At 42.8% G+C, this 26,124-nt stretch overlaps 1 protein-coding gene and 1 long non-coding RNA gene across 4 annotated transcripts in view; one reads left to right on the forward strand and one right to left on the reverse strand.

Moving 5' to 3' along the window:
• LOC141569979 (uncharacterized) overlaps positions 1–16,292 on the reverse strand; it is a 30,898-nt gene extending 14,606 nt beyond the window's left edge. Inside the window, exons 1-2 of the long non-coding RNA XR_012493735.2 lie at positions 16,172–16,292; positions 15,036–15,118 (exon numbers count right to left, since the gene is read on the reverse strand). This is a non-coding gene — a long non-coding RNA (uncharacterized LOC141569979). The remainder of the gene's footprint in view (positions 1–15,035; positions 15,119–16,171) is intronic.
• BEND4 (BEN domain containing 4) overlaps positions 15,320–26,124 on the forward strand; it is a 35,520-nt gene continuing 24,715 nt past the window's right edge. Inside the window, exons 1-3 of one of the 3 annotated variants that reach the window (XM_088789943.1) lie at positions 15,320–15,512; positions 15,676–16,388; positions 24,075–24,641. In XM_088789943.1, coding sequence (XP_088646069.1) covers positions 15,914–16,388; positions 24,075–24,641 — 1,042 coding nt within the window. In that variant the 5' untranslated portion in view covers positions 15,320–15,512; positions 15,676–15,913. The remainder of the gene's footprint in view (positions 15,513–15,675; positions 16,389–24,074; positions 24,642–26,124) is intronic. The other 2 variants (XM_019754158.3, XM_019754159.3) reach the window with 2 other exon arrangements.

Consider the following 26,124-nt stretch of genomic DNA (forward strand, 5'->3'; position numbering starts at 1 on the left):
ATATAACATAATATAACATTAATATAATTTAATACCGGGTATAATATAGTAAAATATTATACCAGGTCTTATATAATGTATATAAGACCCGGTCTTATATGAATTTCTGCTCCAAAAGACACCATTAGAGCTGATGGTCTGGCTAGGTCTTATTTTTGGGGAAACACGGTACTACAGGATAGAATGTCACGCGACAATAAATCAGTTTATACATGTGCCCAAGTCTATGGCTTCTGGACCACACTGAGAACTCAGTTTTGGTCCAGTCAGATATTTGGGGGAACAGTGGCCAAGGAGAACATGAGGGGGAAAGAAAGGAAAAACCGAAAGGACTGTATCTGACCCCAATCCTAAAATTAAGTCTTGATGAAACAAGCACAGATTGCCGCCCCCTGACTGAAGTATGCCCTATCTGCCAGGCACTCACTCTGTTTGATGGTGACCCTGGGTCCTAGAGATACCTGGACAGTCATGATTTCATATATTATATCCCACTGGCCCCACAATTCATTGACATACCCCTGAGGAACTTCCCACAAAGCTGCAAACAGAAAACATCAGGGGTCTCTGTCACAGAGAGAAGAAACAGGAGAGAAGGCTGGAAGAAGAGATGATACCACGGGGAGCTACCTCACAGGAGTGATGAGGCAGCGGGTCGCGGAGGTTAAGGTAGTGCACGGTGGTTGCGTCCTGGACTGGGACCACTATTCATTCTTACATACCTGGGTTCATAATCCTAATTCAATGGCACAATGTGCATACACCCTGGCACTCAGAAAGCCCAGTTCTCTTCCCACTTCTCTGAGTCATCCTATCATGTTTTAGGAAGGCAGGAAGAGAAAAGCGGGCTTTACACAAGTATGATATAATTCCATTTTTGCTAAACACACACAAACACACAAGTCCATGCTGCAAAGGGATGTCAGTCAAGTGTCTACGGTCACTATGTCTGGATAGTGGGATCATGGGTAATGCTTTTGTTGTTGTTCATCTGTATCTCTTCCTTGTCCACAATAAACATGGATTACTCGTAATTTTTTAGAGACAGAGAAGTATGTATTACATTGTAGAAAGGTTTCCAATACAAGTAGCTCACATGAAAAAGCAAGTCCCTGAAACGCTAATGCTTCGTCATCTAAACTTACATGGAAGTATAACGGTGACCCTGTATCTTCTATTTTGAGATTTAAACCTTTGGTATAATTTGATTTGACTGTGGTTTAGTTTGGGACTTTTTGAAAGTTCTTTTTTCTTTTCTTTGCTTCCCTCCCCTCCCACCAAAGATTAATGATTCTGTTTGCTAAGCATTTACTATGCATATCAGTTTCAATGGTTCTGTTTGCTTTGGGCCTGAGGGCAGGCCTGGCTCTGGGATTTGGGAGAGGGTTTTGCATCTGGGTGGGATCTACTCCTGTCCCTGAGGCAGGCCAGCCTCTGGGAAGTGTTTTTTTGGGGTTTTTTCCCCCTGGAGTTGCCTGGCCAACTTTTCCTTCCTTTGCTCTGCCTCCTTGCATGCCTATAAAACCTTCTGGTGGTATTAGGAGCGGGAAGGCAGTCTTTGTGACTGGGAGTCCACTGTCTTCCCTTAATGCTGGCATTTTGGAATAAACCTGCTTTTCATCCCACCAACCTCACCTCTCAAGTTTTGGGTTTCGTGCAGCGAGCAGCCGGACTTTCGCACGGTAACCGAAGTAGTTCCTGAATCACTGGTCAGTGAAGCCCAATTTTGCGTTCTGGAATATATGGCCAGTACATCTTCTAACCCATAAACAGAGAGGTTTGAAGATGGCATGCACGTTAGAGATCAGAGTACATCTTCAACGTCTCTTCAAGGAAGTGTGCTATACCCGTTCTATTGTTTAATCATGAGTTTGCCAATCAAAACGCCTCAAATCAAGTGATGGGATTTGTCTTGGGGTTTCACAGCTGGGAACAGGACTCACACTATCCCTGTCTAGCAGGATACGGAAGAGGCTGAAGACCAGTGATTGCTACACTTTGCTTTCCATTTTCCCTTTTTCTGTAACTGGAGTAATTTTTTACCTCCATTATTATATATATATTTTTTGGGTATTTGGGGGATTGTTAGTTATAGGTTGCCAGACTATAAAGAGGCATAGGTGAACTTGACCTAGAGGAAAGGGCATTGCCCAGAAATGTACCCTCGGAGTGAGCTGTAATAACTGGATGTGACATTTGGTTGATTTTCTCATGGGGAGTACGTGATTATGTTTTGTTTGAACATGGGACAGTTATGATAAATAAATGCATTCTTGTGATTGTGTGATATGTATGTCAGGCAGCCAAGGGATGGAGTGTCCTGGAGTCCAGTGACAACTGTCTCATCCCTCTTCTCCTGGGAACATACTCTCTGTCCCTGGCTACAGTGGTAAGCATCAGACCCAGGTCAACCAATCGTAATACCCAACCTTTGGCATCGGAGATTGATTGGTCCACGGGGGTGGGCATAGGTCCCAAAGTAAAGTGAATCAGTGTCCTTGCATGGGATTTATAAGCAAGCACTGGGTAAATAAGCTCTTTCCTGGGCACTACACTGAGACTGAGGGTAGCTGTTCTGGCTTGTAGACAGGGGATCTGCAAGAGAACAGAATGGGGACGACTTGCAAAGAGAAACGCAGACAAGCAGGGAAGAGGGGTGAGTGGAGAGGAAAGAAGTCCCTCCAGCACCTAGGCCTTCATTCCAGTTGCTATATCCTTGATGGCTGTGGTGAACCTGGTACCCCTGCAACCTTCCCAGCTACGTCAGTCCATACAGCCCTTTGCTCCTTCAGCTGCCCTGAGTTTACTGATGACACTTCAACCCAAGGATTTAGCCACAATAACCATTATCAAAGATGCACTGGATCCAAACCCTTGTTTCTTTGGCATAAAAGTAGCCTGACTAGTTTATTTTTCATTCAAATCCATGCTGATCTTCCAGTTTCCTGTTCTTAGTTTACCTTCAATTGGTGTTAAAAGGCCCCAGGATTACAATGAGACATCAAATAAAGAATGTAAACATTTGTCATGGCCACCCATTTCAATATTTCTCATAGCAACAATGTTGTTAAGATAGACTTACCTTTCCTCTGTGGAATTCCCTGGCAACTGAACATAAATAAAGAAATCAGCCTCGGGAAGGGGAAGGGGGCCCTCGGCATCACAGGGCAGCTGGGGTGGGGAGGGATGGAGCTCAAGGCTCTGATAAGAACGTGGTTAATGCGTTACCTCAAATACCTGGCACCTAACAGGAGTGCAACCTTGACAAATATGCAGAGTGTAGTCTCTCACCATAGGAATTACCAAAGAAGCTAAAAACAGAAACATGTGCTGCATAATCTCTAACCTCAGGGGACAACAAAAACAGAGCATTGCTGTGTCAATCTCATTTCCTCATTAGGCACGTTATCATAAATGCGGGCCTTTCGTCCTGACCACCACACTTCACTAACGTTTACCCCACTCTGGTTTCTGAAATATTAAGTTCCATAGTAATTTTATTTTTTGCTTTTGATCTTTACTGTTTTGCTCATTTGTCCATAAACATGAGCTACTGAACTGAGTTTAAATTAAACAGCTAAGGTTAAAACCTGAAGCCATCAGGACTAAACCAGTGGCCCAAGAAGGGAACTCACTGTTGAAGTGAGTAATAACAATAAATTTAAAGTTTTATCTTTGGATACCTCCATGTAAAATTGTTTGATGACCATCCATGTCTTGATTCACCTTTATGCTCTGGTTTAAGAAGGGAAGAGATTTATATGACAGATTTTCTTGGGTGTGGATGGTAAGAGGAGTTCTCATAATGTGAATTTTATAAATCCTCCCCTTTCGTCAAAATACTCTGTTATATGATGGTTCTGTGAACAGGAATTGCTAGAACCACTCTGCAAAGCAGTACTTTGTATCACTTGACTAATTTTAAAAGTAGCTCATTCAATCAATTTTGGCAACGGAATTATTTTCTGAAATCCAGAACAGCAAAAACTTGAGAGCAAGACAGGGACAAAATGGGAGACTGTTAAAAACAAGTCATAATGCATTTTTAGGGTGTCTTTCATTTGCTGAAACATTCCCAGTGGGGTGTAAGGAGAGACTGAAGTGTATCTGAGCCAGTGGCCACCCACAGATGCTGAGACGCAGGCCGGGGGCAGCTGGCAAACGCAGTCTCCCTGACCTGCCCACCCAGCAGAAGAGTGAATTCAGTGATTATCCCGTTTCACAATTGAGGAAAATGGGGTACAGAGGCGTGCCTAATCTGCCCAGAGTCACACAACTTGCCCACCATGTTGGAGCCAATAAGTGATGGAGCCTAAATTTGGGTCCAGGACTCCTGGCTCCAAGGTCTGTGCTCTTCACACGGCTTAATGTGAGGCCAGCAGAGGAGCCTAAGCTACAAAGATCCCTCTCATGGGCAGTTGCTCATTTGGAATTAAGATATACACAAAGGACTTCACTTGATTCTGTCTAATGATGAAGATAATGATATGAGCTAAGCTTCATCTAGTGTTTTCTGTGTACCAAGATCTGTTTATGTGCCATATATTAATGCCTTTCATCCGCAGAACAATGCTGCCAACTGGGTACTATTATTATCCCCATTTTATAGATAGGGAAACCAAGGTACTGAGAGTTAAGTTGTGCAAGGACACACAGCTGCTAAGTGGAAGAACCAACATACCACCCAAGCGACTGGCTCCAGAGCTCATACTCCTAACTTCCACACTCCCCTGCTTCTCAGACACATGGATGATGGCTAGTTAGCACAGCCTACAGCTCTGTAATTCTACATAGTCCCACTCAGACTTTTATTCAGATCAACCATTCTACTAGTAAAAATGAGACACTTGGGACACGGAGCAGCTTACACATTTTAAAGGAAAAAATAGGATCTCCGGCTATTGGGTTGGTGCAAAAGTAATTGTGGTTTAAAGGTTAAAAAATAATTGCAAAACCACAATAACTTTTGCACCAACCTAATACTTTACTCCATAGAAAAATAAATCTATACTTGAAAGCATATCTATGTTCTTGGAAATCCAAAACACCTACAATAGTTTCAACAGGTTGAAACCACATGCCCTCACAGGTTCAAGATGGGTGCTCCCCAAAGCAGGGTTCACACCGATGGGTCTCTTCTTACCTTCTGAATTCATGGATGACCTTTCTTTTGAAGCCTGTAGTCCCACTTGGAGAAAACAAAACAAAACAAAACCACTAGACTCTTTCATTAAAGTAACGCTAGAAACAGCTGTTGTCATGCATATTACAGAAAATACAGTACTTGCTTTCCAGAGTAGAGTGTGTTGAGCGCACATTGTTTGCACGGGTATATCTGTTTGTGAACAAACAAGTCCAGATCGATCCTCTTAAATTTCACCAACTAGAAAAGAGAGATAGCAAAGCATAAAAGCATCTGACTCTTGCTTTTGACATTTAAGATTGTCTTCCTTTGCCATCTCATTTTTCTTTTACAATTCCAAAGACTTTCCCCTTGATTTAGGGAACATTTTTATCCCACAGAAATGGCTTTTATTCAAGGTTGAAAGAGACACTATTAGTTCATTCTCAAAGATACAGCCGAGAACAGCTGCTTTTGTCTGCCCAGCACCCTTTACTTAGGAAACCACTCCCCAATGTGCGGTTTCCATGGGTGGCCCAGTGACCCAGGCCTAACCCATAACAGAACCCTCTTTTCCAAGCAATAAAGACAGGCCCAGGGATGGCATGTGAACAACTGTCGTTCTGCTGTGGATTTTAAGCTAGAATGATGACACATTACGTCTGCTGGAGGCCGTCTTTCCTGCAACGTGAAGAGATAAGAGACGGAGAGAGAATATCCTGGAATCAGGGAGCCTCTTTTTCTCTAATTTCTGCAGTCTTTTCTTCTTTCCTATGAGATACCTTAGCATCTTCTGAATTGAATAAGCCAATAAATTTCCCTTTACGCTTAATCTGGTTTGAGTTGTATTTCTGTCTCTTGCAACCAAGAGTCATAATATAAAAGACTAAAAGTTTAAATCACTGCCTTGACCTTTCACAGAAGGTGCCTGCCTGAACTGAAGGTATTTCCCTCTCTTACAAAGGACTGAGTTTCTTTTATACCCAACAAACTTGTCATCTCGCTCGTCTCCATCGTCTTCGGCACTCAATCCATTTCATTCTTTTTCACTCCCCACTTAGCCCGGACTTCAGGTCGAGGTAATTGCTCTCTAACTGTAGTAACTTAGTCTGTCTTTGGGGAGACAGTGAGATACCTGTTTGCTCATGCACAGCAAAATGCTCAGGCATCCCAATGTGGACTGCGTCTAAGCAGTCCTTGATACCATGCGGCATTTATTCCAATCACACTGCCATTGCTTTAAGCAGTGGTTCTCAATATGGCTGCTATGTTCAAATCACCTGAAGAGATTTTAAAGTCACCACTGCCACAATCTCACCCCCGAGATATACTGTTTTAATTTGTCTAGGGAAGGGCATGGACATCAGCATTTTTCAAAATTCTCCCAGCCAAGGTTAAGTCAGCCAAGGTTAAGATTGGCTGACTAAAATGTATATTTATATAATTTTTCAATAATTTTTATGTTTGATTCCACTAGAATAATGTTCTCTGAACAAGCTTTTGGGGGTGGGGTTGGAAAAGGCACGGAGGTGTTAGCCCTGTGTAACTCTCCTTCAGCATTTCCGGGAATGTGCTTGAACTTATTAGAGCATACTGGGCATCCCCAGAGGTGTTATGGGAATGATTAAAGGTCCCTGTTCTTAACATCACTTACATATTAGCCCTGAGGTCTGTGGCCTCGTGGGAAACCACTGTTTGTGCCCAAGTGTGCACATCTGTTGTGCCCATTTAAGTCTTCTGTCCATATATATCAAATCATACAATTCTGGTAGACTTGCTTTAAAGCAATCAAATACTTGAGCTTTCTGACATAACTCACCTTGAATAGAGATTATCATACAACCTACCTATATGGTCCTATATGGTATGCACATATATTCGTTTGCTAGGGCTGTGGTAAGAAAAGTATCACAAACAGAAGTTTGGACACAAAGACAGGCACACAGGGAGAACACCAAGTGAAGGTGAAGGCAGAGACTGGGGTGATTCTTCTACAAGGCAAGGAACACCAGAGGCTGTCAGCAAAGCAACCACCAGCCGCCAGGGGAGAGTCATGAAACAGATTCTGCCTCACAGCCCTCAGTAGGAACCAATCTGGCTGACACCTTGATCTCAGAATTCCAACCTCCAGAACTGTGAGACAGTCCATTTCTGTGGTTTAAGCCATCCAGTTTGGCGCATACTTTGTTACGACAGCCCTAGGAAACTTTTAAAATAGTTCCGTACAGAAAAGAAAAGTCTATGATTCTGTCTTTGATGCTGTCTGAAGTTGGGGGGGAGATTAAAAACAGTAAGTTAAAGGGTAATTGTTAATCTTCATGAAACACATGAATTTTATTACCTGCAGCTTTTTGAAGACAAAAGAAGAGAGAGAAAAATGAAACTTTCCTCTTTCCTAGCCTAGAATACAGATCCAAAAAGCCTGACTGCCTGGACATTATATAGAAGTCAGTTAGAAAATTATCACAGTTTTTGTAGCAAAACTATATTTCTATTGGTTTTTTAAAAACGGGTACTTAGAGAAGCTTTGTACCACTTGCCCGTCTTTCAGCAACCTGAGCAAATCAAGCGTGTTCCCACGTATGGCTCCTGCACCTGCCATCTTTCATGCTGGACTGTTCTTCTCATGCGTGGCTCTTTCTCATGAGTAAATTCTCATCTCAATTGTTCCACCTCAGTGAGGTCTTCTCAAACTACTCTCTCCAAAGTAACATCCCCCCCCAAAAAAAAGAGTAACATCCCCACCCTATTTTTTTCACCAGCTATTTCTATCTAAAATAATAATAATATTATATACTTTATATAATATATATACATATATTATATACATAATATATATAATATATGAGCAAACCATGAAATACTACAGCAACCAGGAAAACAGACAAATCCAATTGCTTGTTTGGTTGAGCACACATGGCATGGATTAATTCTTGAATAAAAAACAATAAGCATATAATGTGTGATGTTACAAAACCTCAAGTTGCCAATATTTAAGATTGTATTTTACTGACTCAATTCAGAACCTTCTCCATGGAAGTTGGTCCTTCTGTGGTATCATGGATTAAAATGTTGGCTTAAACACTAATTCACATTACAAACTGATCATTTCCTGTTGCAATAGAATACTCGTATAGAAAAATTAGGAAAGGACACATGGAAACCTTGCTGGTGGAGACTGCCAACTCTTCTTAGAAACTGAATACCCACACTTTGACTCATTACTATAGCTCCTCAACTTTCTCCTAATGACTTTTCCCCTCAAACTTAATATCCAACTTTATTCTCATAAATATCTGAAGCTTATACATCCATCCAGGGTGCTTTCAGGTCTGTGGGAAAAATACTCTTTAGAAATTGTAGGACAGTGAAGAATAGAGAACAAAAGATTCAATTTACTAAGCTTGACAAGAAATATTTGCTAATTTGATTAAACAGAAGAATCTTGACTTGAGTTAAATTCTTTAATGGTTTGCTTTGTGACTTTGGGAAATTTCTTCAATTCCTTGTTCTTTAGTTATCTTTGCTTCAAGGGAAACAGCCCCGAAATCATCATATGGGAAGGGTCAATGAGCAAATAAACTAATCCATTATCAAGACCCAATTAGACAATGATGGTGAATTCTGGTCCTTTTGCTAGAGCCAATGGGAAAGACGGGCTCCCCTTCCACATAGGTAACAACTGCTGGTGGCCAGATGAGCACCACAAAGGAATAGCCTGCCAAAGAATGAATCAACACAAACAAAAATGGAGGCGAGACAGGGAGAGAGGGAGATTCCTAATAACATCATATAAGCAACCATACCTGCTCTACACCAGACGTAGCTCTAGTCTTCAGGGTTATGTGAGCCATAAGCATCTCAATGCTTAATCCATTTGCGATGGGTTTCTGTCACTTGTTACTAAGAGAGTCCTAATGAATATAGAATCCTATTAGTGAGAAAAATAGTAATTAGATCAAAGATGACTTTCCTTTGCTACTCTTTAAAAGGGTGTATCACTTCCAAAAAGATCCTAGAAACCATCACAGGAAGGAAAGAAAAAAGTGTTGTAATTTTATTCTAAAGAGAGATTGGGGAGGGGTTTAAACTTTCTCTGAATAGCCCCAATGGCCCACAGTTGGAAGAAGCAAAGAAGCAAACTGGAGTTCAACACAAGGAAAAACTTCCTGCTGTTCAGACTTTATAAAATGGAATGGACCACCTCTTGAATATGTTCTACCTGTGTCTACTTTCTTCCATTGTCACTATTGTTACACTGATCCAAGCAGTCTAAACTCTCATGTGAACTACTGTCCATAATAAGTTAAAGGGTCATTGCCAGAGCCTCCTACAATCATTCATGCATTTAACAAACGTTTATTGAGTCTCTACTCTGCGCTACGTGCTATTCTAGATGCTGAGGACTCAGTAGGAAACAGAACAGACAAAAATCCCTGTCCTCGAGGAGTTTGCATTCTAGTCAGGAAAACAAACAATACACAAATACACTATGTAGCATGACAGATAGTGATAGGTGCTAGACAGGAAAAAAGATGGGGAGTACAGTAAGTCTTTACTTATGTCATGGATAGGTTCATAGAAACTGCCACTTTAGGCGAAATGGCATATAACGTAACCAATGTTACCATAGGCTATTTGATATAAGTAAGAGTTAAATTCTTACAGAATATTTCTTGTCACAAAAACATCACCAAACTTCTAAAGAAAGACCCAAAACATTTCTAATATTAAACACTGAAATAAATGTAGGCTATCCATACATTTAAGAAAGATTAGTTAAAAACAAGTAAAACCATTATTTTTCAAACTGCTTATTCCAGTTCAGGGTGACAGGTGGTTGGAGCCTCTCCCTGGGCAGGAACAAGGCACAATCACACTCACACCTATACCCACACTCACTCCTCCTGGGACAATGTACATGCAAAAATTCATCTCACATGCACATCTTTGCGACATGGGAGGAAATGGAGAACCTGGAGAAAACCCACGCCGACATGGGGAGAACATGCAGACTCCACACACAGACAGTAGCCTCGCCTAGAATCAATTTGTTTTTCTTTATCAACATTATAACTAAAGGAGGTTGAATGAAAAGACGTTATTTGAGGGCCTGCTGGAGGCTAGAGGGAACTGGACTGCAATTGTAAATACAGTAACCAAGTGAAGTCCTCACTGAAAAAGAGATACTAGAGCTAAGACTGGAAGGAGATAAGGTAGGAAGTGACACAGACATCTGGGGAAAGAACATTTTAAGCAGAAGGACTATTAAGAGTAAGAATCCTGAAGCAGGACATTTGGGGCCTATTCAAGACCAGTGAGGCTGGAGTGGAGTGAGGGAGGGAGAGGGTAGAAGGAACAAGGTCCAAAAGGCAAGGGATGGTAACATCATGCGGTGCCATGAGCAGACAAATGTGTGGACTCTGGATTCTAGCCTACCGCGAAGGAAGACAATACAAGGCAGTGGAGACACATGATTATATTTTAAAGGGGTCACTCAGTCGCTGTTTGGGAAATAAATTGTCTCCCTGCTACCAACCTGATCCTCTGTAGTCCACTGTCCACAAAGCAGAATGAATCTTTTAAAACACTGTAGAACAACTCAGCAACACACTCCTGGACATTTACTCCCAGAGAAATAAAACTTACATCCACACAAATACCTGTACGTAACTGCTCAGAGCAGCTTTATTTGTAATAGTGCCGAACTGAAAACAACCAAAATGTCCTGCAATAGGTGAATGGCTGAACAAGCTGGGATATCCACAGCATGAACTACTACTCAGCAATAAGAAGGAACAAACTATTGATACACACAACAACTAGGATGGATCTCAAGGGCATTAAACTAACTGGAAAATCTCAAAAGATCACATACTGCATGATTCCATGTACATAATTATAGTTATAAAAAAATGTACCCACTGGAGGAAATGGATAAAGGGTACTGGGGACCTCTCTATATTATCTTAGCAACTTCCTGTGACTCTAATAATTTCGAAAGAAAAGGTTTTTTTTAAAGAAAGCGTTGTAGAAAATACATTTTTTATTTACTTATAAAAAATATGCATTGTCTACATATAGCACCCCCCCCCAGCTATCTGATTCTACACTTTTGTTGTCTTTGAACTATTTTTACAACTTTGAAAGGTTAGATAACTGACAGACATGCCCACTGTCCTGTCTGGTAGAGGTTCCCTTCCCCCCCACACCCCATAATCCTCACTGAAAAAAAAAAAAAAAACAGATTATACATTAAAAAAAAAATTTATGCATTCAACTGAACATTCCTTTATTCCATATCAATTTGTGCTTTTTTTGACTTTTCCTTTGAATACTATGAGGGAATGGAGCAAGTTAAATAAAATCTTTAACATCTGTTCACTTTTATGTCTGTTTGAGTCATGATTTTACCTTTTCTGAAAATTATCTTTTAAGAACATAAATCTAGTCGTGTCACTCCCCAGCGTTACCACCTCCAAGCGTCCCCTTGCATTTAGAATAAATCCCCTGCACAGCCTGGGCCCAGCCGGCCTCTAGGGCCTCCTGTCCTCTCTCTGCCCCATGCCAGGACAATCCAACCACTTGCCCCTCTTTCAGCAACCTGAGAACATCAAGCATGTTGCCACTTATTGCTCCTGCACCTGCCATCTCTCAGCCTGGACTGCTTTTCTCATGCATGGCTTTTTTTTTTTTTTAATTTTTATTGGGGAATATTGGGGAACAATATATTCTTCCAGGACCCATCAGCTCCATGTCAAGTCACCCTTCCCAATGTAGTTGTGGGGGGCACAGCTCAGCTCCAGGTCAAGTCACTGTCTTCAATCCAGCTGTGTGTGTGGTGCGGGGGGTCGGGGGGAACACAGCTCATTGGCCCATGTGGGAATCAAACCTGCAACCCTGGCCTTATGAGCACTGCGCTCCAACCACCGAACAAACCGGCTGCTCTGTATGGCTCTTTTCATGAGTAAACTCTCAGCTCAATGGTTCCACCTCAATGAGGTCTTCTCAAACTACTGTATCCAAAGTAACAACCTCACCCTATTTTTTTCATCAGTTATTTCTATCTAAAGTAATATAATAATAATAATAGTATTCTGTAGTATATACTTTATATTTTATTATATAATACATATTTCTGATAAATTACATAAACATATTTATTACATATTATATTAATATTGTTCAGTTAGTTACCACTTTATCATCTCTTCACCCCAATTTCATAATAGTAGGAATTTGGAATCTGATTCTATTATATCCCCCAGTGCTTAGAAAGGTAACTAAATATAGCAGGCACTGAACAAATATTTGTTGAATAAATCCCTGGGTGAATGATGCGTCTAGAAGTAGCGAGGTTCCCAACACTGAGACAACCACCTGACAGGGTCATAGAAAAGTTATAGGCATAGGCGCAGTCACAAGAATAAAAGACTGTCAAGGTCCCTTCTATAACGATCAGTCTATGATTCTGTGGCCACCACACCCTTTCTGCTATGCAAAGGGAAACGCGAAGGAATATTCCTCAGTCACTTTCCACCAAATGATAATATGCACACCCCTGTTCCTACCGCAATATCATCACAGCATTAAAATGTTGAAGCTAATCAGACATTTAATTTCAAAGTGGAAGGTCATTATCTTGTCACAAAATTTTATTCCAATTACTCTTTTTCCCTATTATACGAAATGAATTAAAAGTAGCACAAAACATTGGGAGATCAAACAGTCAATCAGAAGCTCATTAAATATCATTGAAATTGGTGCAAGAAAAAGCATTTCCCATGGCTGACATTATTTAAAAATTGTATTCTGGATGGTTCAAGAAATTGACATGCTGCCAATCAAAAAATCACCCTGTCCATAAATAGCTGCTTGACTTTTAAAAGTTCACTATCTATTTTTTTTGAGATAAAGAGTAAATATCTAAAGAGATTTAAAGCATGAGTGTAATTACCATCCTATCAGCCCCGGTAAGACCCTAAAGAGAAGATAACAGCAAAGCCACCATCTGATGGACTATAACTTACAGAAAGAAGCTTACAAAGTGCTACCAGGGATTTTATAAACACTTCAATACATACATTTATGTACAATACTCGCCTAAGTACAATCTCAGGCAGGAGTCAGGGGGTCAGTTACAAATTTTAAATTGAGTTCAATTCCACAGTTGGAATAAATGCCCATTTTATTTTTTAAAGAGTGTTATTAAGCACTTCATTTTTCTATGAATCCAGAAATAGGTGACTGCTAGCATGAGGACCTGAAAGCTGATCATTTTTAAATTTATAATATTTCCCTCTAGGAGCCCTCTCTCCCCCGCCCCCACCCCCTTTTTTGTTAAAGCTAAACCACTAATTTTGGCCTTTGGTTTTACAGAAGCAACCAGTTTTTGACGTACAGGATGGCAGGTCCTTTCTGTTGGTAAAATATAACAACAGAAGTATTGTTCTCAGTCTCTTAAGATGTTTTAAGTGGGGAGGATGATACAAATTAAAAATACATAAGCAAAAGAGAAAGCTCCCAGGTATAGGAAATTACTTCTTTAGTAGAAAGACTCAAGAATTTCTCTCCCTTCCCCACCCCCCAACACACACACACACACACACACACACACACACACACACACACACATTGCCACTACCCCAGCTTCTTTTCAAAAGCCAGGACTTATTGGCAAATTATCTGGGAGTTAAGTGGGAGGGACACATTTCAATGCAAAATTCAAAACTGCTTTATAGAAAGAAAAGTGTGGGGAGGTTTGCTATCATTTATTTCTTCCAATATATCATTCAATTTCAGCTGTCTCACATCTCAGAAGGAGCTCCACCATTTCTCACTTATGTGCCTAAGAAACATCTCCCTGGCATCTCATTCTCTCTCCCTGTCTTTCACCAGCATTTCATTATTTCTTAACTGTCCCTCTCATGCTTGTCTCCCTTTTTCCTAGTGATCCACGTGTCCTCATTTAGCAGTTTTCAGAAGCCAGGGAGAAACGTTGCAAGTAATGTTAAATATGATTAATATCTTGAATTCCTTGAAATATGACATGCATGAGTTACAATGAAACCTCTTTTATTTCCCCATGAAATGCTTTTGCATAATGAGAAAGAAAATGTCCTCTATGCCCTAATCAGCCCTGACAGTTCCTGGACTCCCAAATACTTTTATTTATGGCATTATTTATTTCATCTCTAATAAATGGAGGTTGGGGAGGAACCACAGCACAATCTGAGGAGGCTGCAGGAGAGAGGGAGACTATCTAGGATAGTGGAACACAGAAGCTGAACCAGGAAAAAGAGAGGAGGCTTCCAAAGGAAGGGAGATGTGGGGAATGAAAAGCCAAGGACCTGAACTCCCAGGAAAAGAAAATGGATCACTTTCCCAAGACTAAAAGGACAGCTCTGAAAAGGAATGTAACTTCAGAGTGGCGAGATGAGGGTCATACATCAAGGAAGAGATAAACCCAGAATTCTAACCTGGAGAATGAAGATAGAAGGTTGGAAACCAAACCTGGGAGGGGAAGTGCTGGTATTGGAGTTGGCTTAGAGAAGGGGTGATTTGCTCTAAAAAGTGGATGGGAGAGGCCAGGACACTCCTCTAGATTTGAGACATCTCTACCCCCAAAGGAATCCTCCTCCAAACCACAGAGGAGTTTCTCTCATTCAAATCACTAGTGAAATTGTGTGTCCTCCAGAAACCCTGGCCTGGTGGCCCCAGATACAGAGAGAAACTGGCCAGGCAATGCAGAGAGAGACCTCTCCGGCCACGTTGGTCCTACAAGTATATACTATATAATGACATTGTTTAAAGTGTCTAATCACCATCCCAAAGGGAGGTATCGGGTCATATTTCCCCCTCAATAGCACAGAGTCTATCTGCTATGAGAAGTGAGGATTTGAATTCAAATGACCTGGATACATCTGTGCAGCTCTGCCATACACTCCCGAGTGTGTGGCTTTGGGCTATTTCCTCGAGAAGCCTCGGTTGTCTCATCTGTAGAATGGGGGGAAATAAGATTCTGTTATGCATTCTTAGAGTTCCTATAGGGAACAAATGAAACATTGTGGGAGTCCAACTCCCCGTGCGCTCTTATGATCAGCATGAGTCAAGACCTTCAACATCTTCCTTTCGACGGTTGGGGGAGCAATTCCCAATCTTCAGAACTGGCTGTAATACCTGCCCTAGGCACGCACGCACGCACTCTAGCCACCCCGCCCCGTCCGTCCTGACTACCACCAGCCACGCAGTGCAAGGCTGAGAGTTTGGGGTCGAGTAGGGGGCGCTAGGAGCTCGTCTCAAAAGCTGGACGCCGCCAATAGCAGAAGCCTCGAGTCCACGCCTGGGACCCCGAAGTCTCGCCCTGGAAAGAACCTCGCCCTCCTACCAGGTCGCCCTCTTTCCCCTTTCTTCCTTCCCTCTCCCCGTCGAAGGCGCACGCCCCGTGGGCCCCACCCCGCGGGCGGCAGCAGCCCCAGGCCCCGCCCCCGCCCCCATTATCATTAGCAGATATTACCCTAAACACTTGCTCTTGACTTCCCTTCTCCCTCCAGGCATTGGCGAGGCGGCCTGTCAATCAGCTCTCGGGCGGCAGCCCCCCGCGCGGGGGCTCAGCGATGCCAGGCTTAGCGACAGGCGGCAGTGACGGCGGCGGCGGCCACGGCACAGACACACACCCTCCCACTCGCGCGCACACGGGCAGAGCCGGCGGGCGGGCGGCGGAGGCATCCTCAGAGCCCGGCGCCCCGCTGGGAGGGGACGTGCGGCCGGGGACCGGCCCCGAGGCGCAGCATGGAGGAGGAAATGCAGCCGGCGGAGGAGGGGCCCAGCGTCCCCAAAATCTACAAGCAGCGCAGCCCCTACAGCGTCCTCAAGACGTTCCCCGGCAAGAGACCGGCGCTGGCCAAGCGCTACGAGAGACCCACCCTGGTGGAGCTGCCGCACGTCCGGCCGCCCCCGCCGCCCTTCGCGCCGCACGCCGCGGTCTCCATCAGCAGCAGCGAGCCGCCGCCGCCGCCGCAGCAGCAGTTCCAGGCGCAGAGCACCTACCCTTCCGGGCCCGGCCGGGCGGCCGCCACCGCCTCATCGTCGTCTCCGTCCGCCGCGTCCCAGGGCCACCTGAGGACATCCGCGCCGCCGCCCGCGGCCCCCGCCGCCTCCTCGTCCTCGTCTTTCGCCGCCGTCGTCAGGTACGGCTCGGGCCCGGCGGCCGCCGCGGGCAGCAGCAGCGCGGGCAGTGACGGCGCCAGCCTGGAGCTCAGCGCAGGTACCAACTCTTGGGCTCAACTTTCCTTCTCGCTCCGGCCGGAGGGAGGGGTGAAGACCCGGGAAGGGGAAGCTGGGGACCGAGGACACCCTCCCGCGCAATGGGCCTGGCCGGAGGGGCGTGAGAGGAGGGGGGCGCATACCTGGCGGAGGGAGAGTCGGGGCGTCCGAGCACATCCCGGAGGCCTCCCCGCCCGGGGAGCAACTTCTGGAGGATTCCGTGGCGCAGCCGCCGTATCCCGGGCTTCCGACGGCGCGCGCGCCTCCTAACAGGTGGCTCAGCCACCTGGATTCGGTTTGGCGCCCTCAAAGCGCTGAGGTGGGCAGTCGGCGGCAGGGATCGTTCGGGCGGGGACCGGGGAGGCAACCCTGACCCCGAGGCCGCGCGCGGCCCAGGATTGGGGCCGGACACCCTAGGGTGAGAGTCGCGGCCGCCCCAGGAGAAGCTGGAACTGCTCCTGCGGCTCCCGAGGACGCCCTCCACTTAGCCTCCGCTGCTTCACTTTTTTCCTTCCACTTCCCTTTAACTCCCTCTTCATTTGTTTTTCCTTCTTTCCAACGTTGCCTACTGTTCCCTCTTTTTCTTCCCCTCTGATGCACTCTCTGTCGCCGTGTACTCGGTTGGCTGTCGTGCGCGCGCCTTGCCTGTTCCTCTCTCTAGGCTCCTCTTTGCCCACCCACCCCAGAGTTCCAGCCTGGGGGTGTAAGACTCCTGGCTCCTCTGCACCCGCCACGCGATGGAACTGGCGCTCGCCCCTGCGGCAGACTTCGGGGAAGCAGACATCCCACCCCTCCCCCCAGCCCCGAGAACCCGGGTGCTTCGGGCCCTCCGCCCACAACACCCCCTGCTGTATGGCGGGGTCCAGCGCCCCTGAGCGTCTGGGCCCGGGGCCTGCGGAAATGCCTCGTGGGGCGCCTCCACCCAGGGTATGAGATTCTTCTCCTATACCAGGAGCCTGCAGGAGGGCCCCTGGGAAAGGGCCAGCTCTCCTGCTCGGCTGCAAGAAGGGAGCTGGGCTGGTGGAAAGGCCAGAGCCTGGGGCCTGCGCTCAAGGGCGCGCTCTGCTCCCGGAGGACGCCCAGCCACGTTCATCCCGCTCTTCGCAACTTAAAGTTCCTGCTCAGGCCTATTATGGCACTTTCAAACCCCCCCCCCCCCCAATTCTGCATATCAATGAATTCAAGACTATTTCAAATGAAAATATGAGCATTGTCAGTAAAAGTTATAGATACCTAAGCTAATGTTCTGTTGTTTGTCAATGTTTTGACACATGAAGAATTGGTTTTGAGAAACAAAATCTAATTACAGGTTATAGTGAAGACGTGTTCTGTCACATCCCTCACAGATTTGGAGATGTTTGACGGCTTTGAGTGGGGTTCTTATGTGGGTGTCCTTATTGTTTATGGGTGTGTTTTCTTTTTCAGTCGCTCTTGGCCCAATACTCTATTGTGTTTTTATATTCATCCTTAGGTTACTCGCCTGCTTCCATTTTCCTCTTTATTTTTCTTCTGTTTGTCTCCTCTTAAGAGGTTTGTATTCTTTCGGGGTTTGTGGTCTTCTTTTCTTCTATACTACTTGTTCGTGCCCATTTTTATTCCCAGCTCTGCTTTAACTTTCTATATTTTAAACTTGCTGTTTCAGAAATTTGGATCCTTTTCCCATTTTCTATATTTTGCTTACTCCTTTGCATAACCTTATTTCTGCCATGTTCATTGGAGTTTTTCCCTCTCTTCTGCCCAGTTCAGTCTTTTATCTCACCTTGCTTTCTCTCTTCAGTCTTTGCTGACTTTCAGTCTTTTACTTCCCTTTATACACTATAAATCTGCCCCCCTCTCATTTCCATGTCTATACATAGTTTTAACCTTGCTTTTACCTTCTTTTCTCTGCACCAGTCACTTGCTGTCCTGTCCATGGTCCTTCCTACTCTGGAAGTTTCCCTATTGGTCATTATAAGTAGTTTGGGTTGTTTTTTTCCCCTTCTCACCTTGTTCTGAATGTTTCTTTAAGTGTTTCTTTTAATGTCCTGTTTAGTTTACTTTGTCTTCTGTCCCCAAGTGGAAATCACATCACTGAATCTAAAGGAGTGAAATGGGCTTGTTGATGCCCCTCAAATTGCCTATATTTCTTATTTCTGTTTTCTGTCAGGCTTTTTTGTTTTTTTAAGAGAGATAAACTTGATAGCACCAAGGGCAGGATGCCACATGCTTGTTGGAAAGGTGTGAATTAAATGGTAGGTGTCTTCCATGCGGTGATGAAAATGGTCTGGGGCAAAAAAAAGCTCATAGTACTAGACATCATGAATTGTGGCCATAATCATTGATGGACAAAGCCATCTCTTAACAGACAGTCATGTGAGTGGCCATCAGAGGGACAGTCACCTGAAGAGCTGATTGGTTCTTTGAGGAACTAGTGGTTCCACTTTGAGCCAATGAACACGTGTGCTTGGAGGGATGGCCACTTCAGCATACTGGGTGAGGGTAGGGTGGTGATTTGCTTGTTACACTCATAGAAGTGTCTTTGCAATGTCTCAGGCCACCTAGTAAACCGAGAATAGTCAGAACATTGATGTAATTAAATGAGTCAAGGATAGAAGAAGAGAGATAACTGAGTGTCCAGAGTAAATGCAGTGAAAAGATGAAAGGGTTGAAGTGAATCTTATTTGCCATTAAGGGCCATAAACCATTGAGAAGAGAAATACGTGATTAAGAATAGATTTTTTTTCAACATTCTTATAAAATCTCATCAAGAGTATAATTTCCTTAAAAGAGGTAGTATACCATGGTTTTAAAAGCATATTTTTCCTCTGTGGGAGGCTTAGAGTTAAAACCCACGTAGATCTTGATATGCAGCCTAAATTTGGCATCAGGAAATGGGAAATTGCATCTTTAAGCAGAGTACAATCAAAAATGAATTACAATAAATCCTATATAATTGCATAGGTCATTCTCTTTAATGAGATTTTATTAACCTGACTGTCAAGCTTTTGAGTCAGGCAGATATTTTATCTTCTTCAACTGATAAAAGTGTCAGCTATAAACCACCATATAAATATTCATAAATCTACACATCTGTGGCAGCCTATCAGCATCATTCTTTTGGACATTAAAAGCATTCTAATTACTTTCTGTCTAGCAGAGCTGAAATGCTGCCTGTTATAGTATGTGCTTGGCAGGCATGATTGCTTTTGTTTGCCATCACAAATAGCAGCATCCTATTTTATATACCGATGGTCCAGAAAATATTCAGGGATTGACTGAGCAGGATAAGTATTAGGAAGCACCATCTGGTTTTGATAGCACCAAGTATATTAACTCATCTGTTAATTTTTGACACATCATTGATTTATTTATTTAGAAAAATTGCATCCTGTTTTGCTGTGTTGATGTTTGCCATTATGAAAAAAATGGGATGGCGTTTTTTTAAAAAAGATAACATAGTTCATTGCTTTAAGACAAGAATGATGCTTCCAAAGAGGCTTTCATTTTCTAACTTCTATTTTTTATGTCGTGAAATCTTTTCTTTAAAAGAAGTTATGTTAATGTCTTAAGGAAATTACCTATTTTGAACTAGCTGGAAATCCTTTGGGTACATATAATATATGGATACATGATAGTAGGTCACAAAAATTTTTTCTGCTCTGCATTTTTAATATTAATATATTTCACCCTTCGCTGGGCTAAAATCAAAAGGTTACCACTAATCTCAACTACTGTGATCGCCTTCATAGAAACAGAGTACTCTTGGGGATATGCTGTGCTGGGCAAATTCCATTCAAGGCTTTACTTACAAAGAAGGACGTTTAAGTAGGGAGCTTGTGTTTGATTGCTGAGTTCCATCCCTCTTCTTATTCATTTATCAGATTTAGGATGGATTAAACCACTTAAATTCAGAAGAATTTCTAGAAATGAATTTTTTTAATTAAAAAAAATCATGGATTCAGATTTTAGAATCAGACTAGGCACAATTTGAAACATGATTTTATCTCCTCACAAACTGCACAGTAAGACAAAATAAATCAGAACTGGTCATTTTAGAGTGCTTTGTGATTGTGATTTATTAACATTTCATGGTGTTTAATTTTAGTGAAGTTAGGGATAAAGTAAGTAGTTTTAAAGCCCCTTTATAAAATGTTGACTTTGTTCTTCCCTACCATGCTCTGAATAGAGCAAGTCTGTGACTCGGGGGGGAAAACAGTTAAAAATTTTCAAAATACATATTCACACTTTGCTCAATTAAGAATCATGGATCAGTGGCCATTCAATTGTGTTCATATGAAAACAGAACTTTTCTCCATCTCTTAGCAATAATGGGCATCGCACAGTACTTGCATTTCTAATTATATTCTGTCTGGAAAGCTAAAGTATTGCTGGCTGCAATATGTATTAAGTGGAAAGATTCATTGTTTTCTATCAAGTGTAGTAGTAATATTTTTCATCACACTCTTCAATGTATTGATGTGAAAATACTATTCAAATATTTTAAGATACTGAAAAGAGGAGAAATTCAATTTTAAGGGTTATAGTTGTTGTTTTTGCATATATCCATTCTGAGAAGCATTTTTTAAAAACTACAGGCAAGAACTGCTTTATGATTTAGCTATTCTCTGATATTCTGAGTGCACTTCAATACATTATCTTCATAATGTAAGGTATTACATAATGATTTTTTCTCAGCATCTTATCAGCTTATCCTTCAATTAAGAAAACAAATCATACTTGTCCCTAAGTCAGATTTTTTTCCCTTAAAATCTATACCCTAATGTGATTTATCAACATGATTAAAACTACTGTGTGTTCTCTAGGACACTGAACAAATATATTGAGCAATTCTTTCTAGACAATTCTGTTTTAGCCTTTCTTTTCATATTTTGTTCCTTTCATCAAGGTTATGTTAACAGTGTATAGGCTGGAAATCAATTGGGACTATGCTGATTAAAATGCAAACAGTAAATACAACTTCAGGTCTAGAATGGGATTATAGGATTAAAATGAATGAAAACTGCTAGTGTGCTAGAATTGAAAATTCCCAATCAATATCATCCTTTGATTTTACTAATGAAAAGAAAAACCCCGAAGTATAGAAATGAGATTGCAACATCTTAAACCTCTCCACTTATATGACTCAACTGTGTACTGTCTTGTTTATTTGGTTTTGGTCATTGTAAAGAAATGGTACCCCAGTATTTGAGGCTTTTCCCCCATTAACTTCTCCAGATTTAAATCATGAGTTCAGTTCTTCATTCTACCTAGCAGGGGGCAAAAGTGTCATCAATTCCAGTGTTGGGTGGGTGTGCAAAGGACACTTCCCATATCCACATCCCTTTTTCTCCAAGGAAGTAAACGGACTTTATGTCGGCAGCTTCTTCAGCCACGTTCTCAGCCCATCAATCAATTCTAGCCTGAAACTATAGCTGGCATCTGGTTCCTTGGTGAGCACTTGAAGTAGCTGTAATATAACAGGCCTTTGCCTAATATTGGTGGGATTCAGGACAAGAGTACAAATGTAGACAGAGGCATGAGTCACCTGACAAACTGTTACAATACTTTCTGTCCATCTACCCTGACAGCCAGCCCATGGTCTTTTCTTCCCGCCCCCAGCTTCCTCTTCCTCTAGGAGGGACCTCATACATACATATATGGGTACCCCAGTTCAAACTTCCAAGCTCTAGCACCATGATCTGTCTTTGGGAGGATGGCTCAGGGAAGAGACCAGCACAGGCCCTCAAAGCAGTTTGAATTCCTGGGTCTTGGGTACCTCACCATGGGGAACGGGAGGGCTGGAGGGGGAGGTCTGGGCGGGGGCCCTCCTGCCTCTGTCCAGGGCAGTACCACTCCCAAGAGTGAGGAAGTGCTCTGCTTAGAAGAAAATCCTGTGGCCTCTCAGCCTGCCTAGACCCAGCCAGGAAGACCTCAAAATGCTAGAAACTAAGATCCTCTGTTGACAAGAGTCCCTCCAGATATTCAGTAAATATGTCTTGAGGGTCTATGCTGACCCTGAAACCCCAGTGCACTGGCCTCATGGAATGTCTGTCTCTATTCCTTTCCTGAACTGACGAGCACTGGCTTCTGTGTTCTGACTGGTCTTGTTTTTTGTTTGTTTGTTTTGGGTATTTTTTCCGGAGGGATTTAGGAATGGTAGCATTTTATAGATTTGGGATATGTGAACGGTGCTTCATATATGCCAGGCGCGGCGCTCTGGGCTTTATGTATATATTCTTATTAAATAGTTGAAAAAGGAGACTTGGACCCCCATCCCCCTTAAGTACCTTAAGTAACTAAGTGCCTTAGTTACTTCAGTTAAGAATACTAAGAGAAAAGAACAAAATGGAGCATGTAGTACTCCGTGGAGGTTTCTGAAGTGTGGTTTCATTGGTCCTACAACCTGGGTTTTCTGGAGAAACCAATTTCTAATCACAACTGTTCTGGTTCATTGTTCCCATAAAAACCCTTGAGGATCTCACCATTTTTCATTTTAAAAGTTGTGGTTTGTTTGTTTGTTTTCAGGGGGGGAAAAAAAGCATTTTCAGAGACAGCAAGTAGCTAGTTACATTTCTACCATATGTCAACCATAGTTATTGGCATCAAAAATCTACGATATGTTGTTAGTTGACTTTATTCTGGGAGAGGGGAGGAAACGAGAGGCACCCTCAAAGCAGTCTAAGTCCTAAAAAGTGTCTCTCTCTGTATTTATAAATGATCCATTCCGGGTGGTGGTCAGGAAAGAAGAGAGTTCACCTTGTGACATTTACATTTGGGGTGAATTTTCAAACCCCTCAGACTGCCAACATTAAATCACATTTTCACAATTAGGGGTTTGTTTTCTTTCTTTGTTTTTGCAGTGAATTGATTGCTTTCTGTTTGCTTTTTGCTTTTCGCTGATTAACAGTTAATATGCTTTAGAATTCGTGTATGTGAAGTAACTGGCATGCTATAGTACATGCCATTTTAGGAGAGATCTAACGCGAGAGGCTTTAAGAAGAGGCACTGCTGCTTTTCAGCTGATACTGATACAGATCAGCCTAAACATTGGCTTTGACAAGAAATCCAGCTTGGCAGGTAAATTAAAAGAATAGTGAACACAGGTACTGGATGACACATACAGGTTTCCTTTTGGGCTTGTCATCATCTGCCTTATAGGCCCACTCTTTTTTTTTTTTACCTTAGATGTTTAGTGAGCTCTTCAAAAAGACTTATCTGTCTTCTCTCGTTTGCATCTGGGAGCAACGTACTCTTGGCAGGGATTGTATCAGCTGATTAATAGCAAGGGCACACGGGCACTCCAGAAATAGAAGTAATGATTGCTCTAAGCCCTCCTGTCAGTGAGGAATTGAGTCTGCAGTGGCTGGCTGGCTTCATTAGGGGAAAGGTATTAATGAAACCAGAGGTGTGGGTGCAGACCTGTACAGGCCAGGTAAGGCCATAAAGAGGGAAATCTCTATGTGGTGCCCAAAGCCACAGTCCAGCCATTTCCCAGTGTCAGGGACTGGGGGTAACTCATCAGGCACCCCACCAGTCACAGAACAACAAGAAGCTATGCATCCTATTAAAAGTGGGTTCACCATGTCACCTCGATTTGTGGCAGAGTAGAAATACATGTTTCTAACATTTGTGAATGTCAAAATTGAGGACCTTACTTCTCCCGTCTCGTTGGCTTTGGGTCTCTGACGTGTCTTCTTCTGTGTTTCAGAGAGTCGTATGATCTTGGATGCCTTTGCCCAGCAGTGCAGTCGAGTTCTTAGCCTCTTAAATTGCGGAGGAAAACTTCTGGACTCCAACCATTCTCAGTCCATGATTTCTTACGTAAAGCAGGAAGGCTCAAGTTACACTGAAAGACAGGAGCAGTGTCACATTGGGAAAGGGGTCCACAGCCAGACCTCAGACAATGTAGACGTGGAGATGCAATATATGCAAAGGAAACAACAGACTTCTGCCTTTTTGAGAGTTTTCACTGACTCCCTACAAAACTACCTGCTCTCGGGGAGCTTTCCAACGCCGAACACCTCCTCGGTCAGTGAGTATGGCCACCTGGCCGACATGGATCCTCTGTCAACCTCCCCCGTGCATACCCTAGGTGGCTGGACCTCCCCGGCAACGTCCGAATCCCACGGTCACCCGTCCTCTTCCACGCTGCCAGAGGAGGAAGAAGAAGAGGAGGACGAAGGCTACTGTCCTAGGTGCCAAGAGCTGGAGCAGGAGGTTATTTCACTGCAGCAAGAAAATGAAGAGCTCAGAAGAAAATTAGAGAACATCCCAGGTATGCTGCCGTGTTATTTACACGCCAACTGCGGCTCCTTTCTGTCGTCTCGTGTATGTATGTGTGCGTGCATGTATATATTTTTGGGGGGTTTTGGCCAGCCATGTAGAAAAGGTGGGAAAACTGGCATACACGGGGAGCCTTAGCTTGCTAGTACCAAACAAATTTCAAGATGAGCCACTAGCCTTGTCCTGGCTATGTTTAAGCCAGAGTCTTCTTGGGTATAGGCCTGAAGACCTATTTAATAGTTCTGTTAAAAGATGTCTCTATCTGCATCTGAAGGGTGTTTCCCTTCCTATCCTGCCAGTCATCCACCAGCCCAGCCAAATGTTTTAATCTAGTATTTTCTACCTTTACATTTACCAACGTCGATAATGGAAAAGCAACTGCAAAGGGAAGCTGAACTGAAATTGTTCTTTGTCTGTTAAACTTTACTTCAGTCATAGCATCCAATGCCTTTCGTTATAATTGTTTACTTACTTGCAATTTGTTGAATTTGCTTCCCTATTATACCTTAAGTTCTGGTGCTGTTTACCCATTATCTACCATAGTGATTGTTACAAAGTAGGTGCTGAATAATAATTTATTAAATGAATGAATTCTCTCTCCCAATCCTGGTTCCCATTTTCATTAGCAAAATTAACCAGTCAAGGAGTTTGCTATACGAGTCAATCTCAGAAAATACAGTCCACCGATGCTAAGCAAAGATTGGTCTCTAGACTGTGAATCCATTCCCACTGTCACCCACACTACAGACGTTTCCACAATGACAAATTGGTGATACTCGAGTAAAATATTAAAATAAGTTATGTTGAATCAAAAAAAAGATGTTTCTATCAGTAGGAAAGCAATTCCTGTATGTGGTGCAGTGAGCTTGAAATAGGCCAAGTGCTGTGCTCCTGAGCTTCCCTCAAAAAATGCCCATTCATTTAAAATGGCTTTTGTATTTTTAAAGACTTTGATATATGTGTTTTATTAATCAGTGCTAGATATTAAAATAAAATGACACCTTCAGTGACAGACCCTACTAGTGCTGAACAAATGGTCTCTTCTAGTCCATTGATTTCTCACTTTTCTTGACAAGTTTCAACATGTGTCGTCTATTGTTACTATGCAAATGCCCCCTTAAAGTTAATAAGCAACTGTAAACTAAAAGGAATAGATGAAAAACAGACCAGTAATTAGGCTGATCCCAAACTATTTGTGCCCCTGGCTAAATAAGAGTCATTTCCTGACTCTTAGAAACACTAGATTTGCAAAGTAGAAAAGTCATCATTATGGCAAGATACTCTCTGGGTTGCAAAGCCGTTTTTTCACTATTTGGAAAGGTACTGATTTTGCTTATATCTTTGAATTCATTACTACATGACTGTGGCTTACAAAAGATAGTAAGATCATTAGCTAGAACAATATCTTCAAACCTTTTTAATCATGCAGCCAATTGATAAAAAATTTTGAGCATGCATCCACCAATATACACATT

The sequence above is a fragment of the Rhinolophus sinicus genome, chromosome 1 (assembly GCF_057876585.1).
Source record: "Rhinolophus sinicus isolate RSI-liver-muscle chromosome 1, RSI-T2T, whole genome shotgun sequence".
Taxonomy (NCBI): domain Eukaryota; kingdom Metazoa; phylum Chordata; class Mammalia; order Chiroptera; family Rhinolophidae; genus Rhinolophus; species Rhinolophus sinicus.